The sequence below is a fragment of the Balaenoptera ricei genome, chromosome 9 (assembly GCF_028023285.1).
Source record: "Balaenoptera ricei isolate mBalRic1 chromosome 9, mBalRic1.hap2, whole genome shotgun sequence".
In the NCBI taxonomy this organism is placed as follows: domain Eukaryota; kingdom Metazoa; phylum Chordata; class Mammalia; order Artiodactyla; family Balaenopteridae; genus Balaenoptera; species Balaenoptera ricei.
This window is the reverse complement of record NC_082647.1, coordinates 24,713,711-24,724,378: the sequence shown is the minus strand read 5'-3', so window position 1 is coordinate 24,724,378 and position 10,668 is coordinate 24,713,711. Positions and strand designations below refer to the sequence as shown.

General features: G+C 55.2%; 1 protein-coding gene across 1 annotated transcript; it reads right to left on the bottom strand.

Annotated features, from left to right (window-relative positions):
- Nucleotides 1-243: 243 nt before the first annotated feature.
- Nucleotides 244-10,264, bottom strand: PAX4 (paired box 4). Its single transcript, XM_059932510.1, is given in 12 exon segments — nt 244-312; nt 314-367; nt 701-859; nt 1,144-1,199; nt 1,584-1,653; nt 2,000-2,082; nt 2,271-2,396; nt 2,986-3,061; nt 3,376-3,591; nt 3,875-4,058; nt 7,807-7,867; nt 10,240-10,264. Coding segments are annotated over 12 exon segments (1,179 nt in total).
- Nucleotides 10,265-10,668: the final 404 nt, after the last annotated feature.

The following is a 10,668-nucleotide window of genomic DNA, read 5'->3' as shown; positions in this document are numbered from 1 at the left end:
AACATGACAGACAACAGAACTACTGCTAATTTAAAAGATGTTTTTATCACTGCCAACTGGAAGCGTCTTAAGGCCAGTGTGAGAAGTGGGTGGGCACGGCTTCTGCAATCAGGTGACACATAAGAAGGGCAAGGTCCACAGATGAGGAGGAGACACAGGAAGGAGGAAGGAGCAATGCTCTGCTTGGGCAGGTGGTATCAGATCCTCCCCATCCCATCTCCTTTCCACTCTGGACCACCTCCCTCATCCCAGGCCTCAAAGTGGGGAGCCAGGCCAGAGCAAGACCTGATGGGTACCAAGACTGGCGATGGGGGCAGAGGAAGGAAGGGCAAGGATGGCAAAGCAGGAGTGAATCCAGGGAGCTTGGCTGTGGGGGGCAAGTAGCCTGTAGGGATGAAGAGAGGTTGAGCTTGGGCTTGTTGCTGCCACCCCACCCCTCAAAGTCACTGATGGGGAGAGGGGCGGACATCGGTTCTCTACACCGGATATACACACTTGAATCTCCATCCCAGCCCCCTTGCCCGCTATGGCCATCAAAGGTAGTATAGACTCAGGGGTACTAGTCTCCCCAACTTTATGGGCCATGCAAAGAATGAGGAAAGCTGTACTGAGGTTCCTTTGATGACCCCGACTGGGGATCCGTGCCCTCCAGTGGGTCAAGGAGTCAGTTAGCCTTCCCTACACCCTGCAGGAGTGAGGCCTGGCCTGGATTCTTACCCCAGCAGGGCTTGAGACAGGCTTGTGGAGGAGTGTCACTCAGACATCTGTCTGATGCTGTCCCCCAGAACCGCGGATAGCCGGGGGGAGCCAAGGATTCCAGGGCAGGTAGGACTGCTGTGGACACACTGCCGGGGGATTGCTAGAAAAAGCAAGAGGAAACCCTTAGCTGCCAGTGATGCCTCCTGTTTAGCATGACTGGGACCCCAGGGCTGCACGACCCGACCCCACCCCCAGGGCTGTATCCTGAACAACTTCAGAGGGAGCCATTCATATGGTAAACTCTGAGGATGGCACTTTCTGGCAGCATGTACTGTGGGGGCCCGGAGGAGTCATGTATTCTAGCTCAGGCACCCACTGGGAACGGGACAAGCAGTGATCCCTTCAGTCTTCCCAGTTCACACGCTTCCCCCTCTTCCTGGATACCTGTGCAGAGACGGTCCCTGCGGAGGCACTTGGTACAGTCAGGTCCTGGGAAGCACCTACAAGGTAAGGGTGGATGCACCAGAGGGAGGAACAGGGGTCTGGGGAGCAGGGGGTGGAGGTGAGAGGCAGGGAGGTTCAAGGAAAGGCAATGACTTCTGGGAGGGCTGGGAGGAGATGGATGCTACAGCCCCAAACTGCCCTCCTTCCCAGGGCGGGGTCTTGGGAGACTGGAGGAGAAGGATTAGATCCCAGGGATGGCAAACTGGGGGCGGTGCAGCCCTGAAGAGCAGGGACTGTGTATGTCCAGCATCTAACACAGGGTCTGGTGCATGGGAGGTGCCGAGTAAATGTTTGGTGGTTGCATGGATGGATGGATGGATGGGAAGGAAGGGAGGGAGGAAAGAAGGGTAGGTGAGTGGATGGATGGGCAGAGAAATCACCTGGAAACCGCATTTCCCCCTTGAGCTTCTCTTGTCGGCGCCACTTGGCTCTTCGGTTGGAAAACCAGATCTGAGGAGGGCAGAAAGAATGCGGCTGGCTGTGCGCTCCAAGGCCCGGCACCTACTGCTCTCACCACGTGTTCCTGACCTGGGCTCGGAGTGCAGACCCTTCCTCGCCCTGACGTCCTCCCTTCCTGCTCTGGCCTGGGCTCTCTGTCCCCTTCCTCCGTGCTAAGGCGTGGAGTGGGGAGTGGAAGAGAAAGCTCAGCAGAAGAGCAACAAGGAGGAACCCGTCTCATTCCTGCTCGTCTGGCCACCGTCTGGCCACCGTCTCCATCTCCCCGGAACCCGAAGCCTGCCGGCCCAGACGCTCTGTCCTTGCGGTTCGTGCGTGCTGTGTGGCGGAGCTCACTCACCCTCACCGTGTCTTCAGGCAGAGAGGTGGCAGCAGCCAGCTTCCCGCGGGCCACTGAGTCAGGGTACTGCCCGCGCCGGAACTCTGCAGAGATGGAGGCTCACACAGCAAGGGCGCGGGGAGAGGATCAAGGCCCCGCTCCCCGCCTGTGCCAGCCCCGAACTGCCCAACTCCCCGACGCAGGGCCATCCACAGCCTCCAGCTCCCAGCCTTGGCCCGCTGGCCTCCGGGCCGTTGCCTCCGTGGCCCACCGTCCGCCCCAGCTCTGGCACCTTTCTCCAGCGCTTCAGCTTGGCCTGGGGAGAAGATCGTCCGATTCCGGTGGCCTGTCCCTGGGTGGGGACCCCGGGGTGCCTCGGAGCCACTAGGCGGCGTTGGAGGAACTGGAGCCAAAACAGCTGCAAAGGGAGACAGTGGCTGGTGCGGGTCTGTGATGGTGATTCCTCTGGTCGAACGGAGTCCCCACGTCCCTGGTGCTGTAGGCAGGGCACAATGCAGGGTGAGAGCAGAGCCGCACCGCCGGGGCATCCCCAGTTACTCGGGGGTCACCGCAGGGGCAATGGCGGGAGGGTTCGAAGCCGTGGTGGGAACGTGCTTAGCATTTGGGGGGAGACAGCCGCAAGGATGGGCCAGGCTTGCCTGATCCCACAGCACCTCAAAAATGCTCTGAGGAGCTGTGAACGAGGCAGGGGGAGGGCGTGGAAGGCCGAGTCCTGTCTCCTTCTCGGCAGATCCTGTGAACTTAGAGACCTAGGGAGCTGGGCTCTGTTCCAGGACCTGCCAACAACTAGCTGGTGACCTTGGGTAAGTTACTTCCCTTCCTCTGAGCCTCCATTTTCTCCTGCTAGGAGAGAATAAGACCCCCTGTGAGGGCCACTTTATTGTCTTGTTGTGAGGGTGATCCAAGAGAGAACGAGAAAGGGATCTGAGAACTTAAAATGCTTAGGTTTGGCTCTGAACATCCCTGGAGGCCGCTCCAAGACCCACCTGGCAACCTGAGCTGTGCCCCGGGCAGTCTCTGGTCCTCCTGTATCGCCCGCAGGACTCGGTTGATGGAGGAGACCTGAGGATGTGGGGTGATGAGTGGGGAAACGGTGCCCAGCCCAGGTTGCATCCTGAGGATGTTTCCCCAGTATCCTCTCTCTCCTCTGTCCCGGCCCAAGGGCAGCCTCCTTTCAGCCCCACGCTTTCTTCTTCTCACCTGTCTCACCACCACCGCTTTTCAGAAGAGAAACTTCTGGGTCAGAAGAGAGCCCAGGAGCCCCGCCCCCCAGCCTGGGAGGCCCCACTGCCAAGTAAGAAGGGATCTTCTTCTCCCTCCCCAGACAACCAGTCTGGCAGCCGCAGTTCCGGTTCTGGGGAGGGGAGGGCACTTACACTGGGAGTCTTGTCCTGGGTGCAAAGCCCTTCAGCGCAGAGCTGGCGTTGGATCTCCCAGGCGAAGAGGGCTGGGCACTCACCCTTCAGCTGGGCGATTCGAGCCACCACAGGTGGCGTGGCCAGGCGCGGCTTGCTTCCCCCAATCCCCCTGGGCTCCAAGACACCTGTGCGGTAGTAACGCCCTAGGATCTTGCTCACACAGCCATTAGATACCTGGGTCAGGTGAGAAGCAGGGACAGGTGAGGCATGATGGGCAGAGGGTGAGTGTCCCTGGGACAGAAGGAAGCTACAAGGCAAGGTGAGACTGACTGAATCAGGCCCCAGAGTCGAGTCTAGCCTCACCTTTGGAATCCTGAAGCTCCCTATCCCAGCCCTCAAGGAAGCAATCCAAGCCCCAAAGGCCCTCCGAGTCTGCAACAGCCCCAGACTTGCCTTAAAGGGGCCGCTTCTCCCTGCTTCTTGTGCCCATCACTGGGTGAAGGTCCCAGCACACTACCTTAAGGGTCCGTGAGATGTCACAGGGCCGCATCCCGCTGACGGCCAGCCGCACGATCTGCTGCCGGGTGTCCAGGGGCAGAGGCCGACCATTCACAAAGAGCCCCCCGAGCTGATTCACACTGCTGACCCCTGGGCAGGAGAAGGAGGCATCGTACCCGAAGTCTCCCCTCTCCCCAGCCCACCTGCAGCATGGAGGACCCTCCTGGGGGAGGGTTACTCAGGCCCCGCTAGCCTGGCTTCCCACCATAGAGAAAATCCTCTCTCCAGGGGACTGCTCCCCTTCTGCTCCCAGGGTCCCCCAAACATGCCACTTTCTTTGGGAGCTGGCTCATGGGTGAGTCTTTGCTCCTTGGCCACGTGCACTGCCCTCATTGTCTAAGGGCAGCAGGGTGGAGCAGGGAGAGAGTGCCCGGAAGGAGCTCCCCAGAACGCTGGCTGAGGGCAGATGAAACCACACGGATGCAAGCAGAGCCCTGAGCCATTCCCGCCCTCCTGTGATGCCCTGTCCTTCCCACTTCTCCCGGGCATCTTACCGTCCTGCAGCATGCTCCAGGCTGAGCCTCCTCACAGACGGGCAGGAACTGGGAAGACTGGGGAGGGGAGTTCCTCCTGGGAGCTCCTTTTTTGTTCTTGAAGCTGGACCTGCAATAATCGAGGGTTCTTTGGGCGGAGTCTCTTGCTTAGAATGGTCTTGGGGTGTTTTGTGATAGAGGATGAGGTTTCTAAAGTTTGCCAGTAGATTGGCTACGAAAACTCAATTTCTCTTTACTAAACCTTTGAATTAAAACATCACAGAGCCAGCAGATGACTGGATCTTTCTGGATGTCCTGATAAGGGCCTGGGAGGGTGGGAGGGCTCTCTTTCTCACATGTTCCATACAAGAGGTCAGGTAAAAATGGATGATGCTTTCCCTTTTCCAAATGGACCACTGTCGCCTCTGACCCCTCAAAAGCCTTATCAGCCACCAGGTGATACACTTGGGACCAAGTCCTGCCTCCTAAGCTCAGGATGCTATACCCAGCCAGAGAGGGCACCAGGGACCAAAGATCTCCATCGCCCTGGTCTGAGGCTGGGGACCAGGTTCAAGGCCCTGCCTTTACTCTCACGCAGGTCCTGGCGTTATGTTCTCCAAACCACCAGCCAGAAAGCTTCCTTCAGAGCACCTCATGGGAGGGTCTTGCTCTGGTTTTTGATACTCTCCAAGAAGGTCTGGGGAAACACCAGGGCTCAGCTCTATCCCCAGGCATTGAGGCTTGTGTCCCACCCCCTGGAAGTAGAGATGAACAAGCCTGAAGTCCTGGCTTCTCCCGGAAGACACCTCTCTTGACAGCTTCTAACCTGCTGGGTTTGCTGCTCCCTGTTAACTCTGGAGAGGTCTAGATCTCATACTTTCAGAGGGCAAGTCTCTGGGACCAGACACTCATTCTTGCAACTACCGTTTACCGAAGGCATGTCAAAGCGAGAGAGGGAGAAGCAGGAGAGAGCTGTCTCTGACCTGTATAGAAGCCAATGTGAGCACGAGAGAGTCTCTTGGCAGCCCGGGACACAGGTTGTGGGCCACCATGTCCGTCTTGCTTTTATCTGCTAGTAATGGGAGTTGAAGCCGCCTCCTTTCATGCCTGGACCCCTGGCAGGGCTGGAGGTAACCCCAGAGAACAGCTTATGCATAGAACTTGCCTGTAATAACCATGCCATCTTGGCTCAGTTAACTAATCTGCAATTATTTACTGAATAAGGTATTAAGCATGAGCACATAGCTGGTTGTTCAAGATGAAGGGAGTAAAAAGAATAGGGACAAGGTTTTTGCCCTCCAAGAGATTACAGTGCAACCAGGGAGAGGGGACCAGCGCGGGGGAAACAACAATAAACTCACAAAGACTATGGCAGCCAGAGCGATTTGATAAAGTTCAGGAGATAAATCAGCTTTTACTCACTCCTCTCTAGACAGTCAGAGACACAGTCCCTGCATGCTCTCATCTTTCCAGAAAGTCAGGAAGGAAAGCAGAGGTTTCTCCAAAAAGAAAACTGAGGCAGAGATTGGGGTTCCCACAAATCAGGGGCCACCCAGGGAGTAAAGCTCAAGGAGGTTTAGAAGGCAGTCCCTCCTCAGAAGCTGCAATTTCCAGCTTCTGATCCTGAGGCTCTCTTTCTCTGCCTCCACCCCTGATGCCTCCAAAGCAATAGAGAGAGGAAAGTCAATCTGGGGATGTAAAGGCTATGCCAGGATAGCGGGGGCAGGTGGAAGCTCAGAAAATCAGCCAAACCCTGAATCCTTGATAGGACTGTGTTCCCCCTGAGTGATCAGAGCTCAGAGGAGCTGTGGGGTCTCAGGTTCAATATCCAAACCTAAAGCATCTCCAAACCTAAAATCACCCCAACTCAAAACAGAAAGCCATCCCCAGTCACCGCACCACACATTTCCAACGTTCATATTAACCTGTCTGATGAAAGAACTGGTCCTCACAAGATGGGAGAGCAGGAGAGGGGGCTGAAGGGGCAGGAGGGTGGTGACCGCAAAGACAAAGGACGAGAGAGGTTGGCTTGGCCACACAAAGACATGGAACCAGCGTGAGAGGCAGAGCAGACAATGAGCCTGCGGTGAGCTACCTGTTTGGTGGGGGGGGGGTCTCAGTCTCCTGACCTGGGCTCCTGAGACCCCTGCAGGCTCCAGGGATGGTGGTGGTCTGGTCCTGCTAACAGCCTCCACTCTGCTCCTGCTTCAGTCCTGCCAGGGGGTCCAGAGCCACAGAAAGCCCGTGCTCAGGAGCAGAGGGCAGCCTTCTGGGAGCAGCCAGTGATGTCACAGGCCATGAGCAGAGGAGAGAGGAGGAGGGAGGTGTGCATGGGGCTGACTGACACCGGCCCCGAGTCAGGGCAAACCACAGCCAGTGACCCACTGTGTCCTTCCACTGGAAGTCCTCAGAGCCCACCTTGCGCCTACCTGCCACCCTGAAGCAGGTACAGAGCCAGTCTCATGCAGGCCCCCTGGCTCCTGAGTGCACCCACTCAGGGGCCAGTACTCCTGAAGGGAACGGGGAATGAGGAGGATGGGGAATTTCAGACTGTGTCCCCAAGGCTTTGAATGCACAGAAGCCCAAACATGAATTCCAGAACCACAGACACAGCTTCCCAGCCAGAATGTACTTTTGGGTTCTGGGTCAGCTCCTGGGTCCTATGTATATTGCTATAAAAGGTCAATGGGTATATAGACCAACACCTAATTACTGGCCAAGTCGGCTCATGGATCTCTGAGAATGCGGTGCGCATAGAGAGAGTATCACATAGCACCAGTTCTTCCCAAGAGTGTCCTCACCAATCCTTCAATTGGCTCCTTGACTGAGGTGATGCCCAGGATGAGTTCTTGCCTGGAAACTGGGGGACCCTGGACTTTAGAACACTGGCAACAGGAGCGATGGAGGGAATGAGCCTCTGAAGGGAGTTAGGTTGCAGGTGGGGTGTTTATCCATTTCTCGATTTATCAGGCTCCATTCTACAAGGGATTTGGTGCTTTTAGACTCTGAGTTATGAATGACACTCCTGTTCCCACAGAGAACACCACAAGTTATCTGGATTGTTGTTCAGCTGGGGGGTCCAGTAGCTGGAAGGGAAACAAAGCCCCCAGCGCATGGAAGCTTTGTTGCCACCATGGTCTCAGCCAGACCCCTTGTGAAGGAGCCGGCATGGAAAGCTCTTTGGGTCCACCGCATACCTTGGTGTCTGTGAAACCCTCTCAGAAGTCAGGCTGAAAGTAAGCAGGGTGTGGTGCTCTAACACTAGACCCAGAGCGGGGAAGAATAGGTTTCAATGGTAAATGCTTTGGTTTGGGGGGCAGGGGTGTTGATGTTGTATGTTCAGCTTGATCCTAGGATTGGGAACTCTTATTCTCAAAGCAGGGCCAAATATATCACAGAAGTGGGTTTTCTACCTTACCCTGACATGTACTGCCCTTCTCTTCCAGCCTCCTCCAGCATCCTCAGACTAGCCTGGAGCCCTGGGGGACAGGGGAGACTGCAGCAGGCGGTTTCAGCACCAGGGGCAGGACAGCACATGCTCTAGTGGCTGTAGAGCCATTCACTCCCAGGGCAGCTGGCACTGCTGGTCCCTCTACTCAGCCATGCCTGGGTGAGAGGAGTTCCCGAAGAAGGCATGTGGTAGCTCTAATCTTAGTCCTCCTTTCCTGCCTCATCCCTTCCTCTTGATTTGCCCCTGCATCTGGGGGCCAAAGGCTCCATGTCCAGACCCACTATTCCCATAGACAGCTGTGTGAGGGTGGAGATAGGGGTGTCAGGGGGAGAAGGGACAAGACCTGGCAGATGGTGGTGGCAGCGATTTCCCCCATAAACTACCTTCTCCCCCCGCCTTTACAACACACTCTTGGGTCTGAACAAACAGAGGCTTTCGACCCAGAGGTGATGGGGGGAGGGAAAAGAGAGGAAGGGCCGTGGCAGAGGGGCCTAGCCAGCCCAGAGGCTCAGCCACTCAGCCCTCTGCCCAGCGCACCAGACTGTTTGAGGAGCAAATATCTGCCTTCACTGTCTGACTCTCTCAACCTCCCCCCCACCCCAACCCCGGGCTTGGGGCTAATTGTCCCTCATTCACTGGGCCCAGGCCCCAGGCTGCCGCCAGCCCCTGCCATCTGCTCTCAATTATACATTAACTCAGAGGTCTTGCCACCCGCCAGCCAGCCTGTGCGCCCCTCTCCAGTCCGCCCATGGCCATTCCTGCTTGTCCCTCGCCCTGTTGTAGAGCCCTGACCGCTGGCTTCTTCTGCCCTTGGGAGCCCCTGGTGTAAAGCCCTGTAGCTATGGGAAAAGATCTGTCCTCAGGAGAGGCCGCTGGAGTTCCCCTGCCCTCCTCAAGGGGCCAGCAGACAAGACAAGCCTGTGCGTAAAGCTGGAGAGGGCAGGGCGCAGCCAGAACAGAGACCGACGGCTTTGATCTGACACCTCACCCCGGGCTTTGGGCACTCACTGGGGGTGGAAACGCCAGTTCCAGGCTGTTTCCACCCCTCCCTGTGGCACCTCCCTGTAGGCTGTGGGGTTCTGGCTCCCGTCTTCCCTCTCTCCAGCGAGCCCCACCTCCTGCCAGCCCTCAGCTTTCCAGAGCGCACTGGCCACCTCGCCAAAACCACTCTCTGGCAGCACGTGCCTCCGAGTTGAAAGTCATAGTAGTTTCCCAGCTACAAAAACATAGGGTATCTTCAAGTTCCTTGGATATTCCTAAGCTTGGTGCTAAATCTGCAACTGCTTGCACCGCCAACCCTACTCTCCCAGCCCAGACCCCACTATAACACTTGCAAATCCCAACGCTTTTCCGCTCAGCGTCTGAAACACTGGCTACTCAGCTCCCTCCCTCTGAATGTGCCACAGAGAGAGTGAAGAGCGCTTCCTCCCAACTGGGGACACAGAAAATGCCCCCCCCTTTTCCCTCTTTTTCACTGCAAGCCCCTAACCTCTGAGCTCAACCCTCCCCTTGTTTCTCCTAGGATCAGGCTTTGCCGGGCGGGGTGGGGAGTCTTTATTCCCCTAGACAACCCCCAGCAGAGCTGGGGAGTTCAGGGGTTAGAGCCAAGGGCTCCAGGAGGCCAGGTGAGGAAGAGCCCAGCCCAAAGCTGCCAGGTCTGTCGCTGTGCGCCTCAGACCTCAGTGGCCCATCACTTGGGGAGAGTGAGTGCGTCCTTGGGTCCGAATGCACATCAGACCTGCCCGAGGGGAAGGGGCTGCATCCTGACTGGGGTTTTCAGACCCGCCTGGTGACCCAACGTTCCATGTATTCCTGGGGACAGCTAGCTCTGCGCTCTGCAGATCTTCCCCACTCCATCCCGCCCAACTTTGCATGAGGTGGAGGATCTGGGGAGGAAGATAGCATTCCATTTTTAAAATACATTTTATTTTAATAGGCTTTATATTTTAGGACAGTCTTAGATTTACAGAGCAATTTCAAAGATAATACAGAGAGTTCCCACACACCCTATACCCAGTTTCCCCTATTATGAACATCTTACATTAGTATTTGTTATACTTAATGAACCAATATGGATATGCTATTAATAACTAAAGTCCATACTTTATTCAGATTTCCTCAGTTTTTCCCTAAAGTCCTCTTTCTGTTCCAGGACTCCATCCAGGACACTACATTTAGTCACCAGGTATTCTGAGGCTCCTCTTGGCTGTGACAAGTTTCTCAGATTTTTCTTGTTTTTTATAACTTATAAAATTTTGAGGAATTGTAGAACATCCCTTAGTTTGGATTTGTCTGATGTTTTTCTCATGATTAGACTGGGCTTATGGGTTTTGAAGTAGAAGACTGAAAAAGGTAAAATGCAGTCCTCATCATGTCACATCACATGTCAACATGACTTACCTCTGTTGATGTTGACCTTGATCATCCGGTTGAGGAAGTGTTTATTGGGTTTCCCCACCGAAGTTAATCTTTTTCCCTCTTTTCCATACGGTACTTTTCTGAAGGAAGTCCTATGTACAACTCACACTTAAGGAGTGGGGAGTTATGCTTCACCTGCTTGAGAGTGAAGTATCTACATTGATTTTGGATTTCTTCTGCTCAGGAGATTTTTTACTTCTCTCACACTTATTTGTTCAGTAATGTATGTCTATCAACATGGACTACGGATACTTATTTTATTCTTTGGAATATTATTATCCAATATACTACTTTTTTTGTTGTTCAAATTGTTCTAGCTTTGGCCATTAGGAGCTCTTTCGGTTGCCTCCTGTGTCCCTTTGACATACCCCCATTTTCATGGGGCTCAGTTTTTGTTTTGTGTGTGTCTGT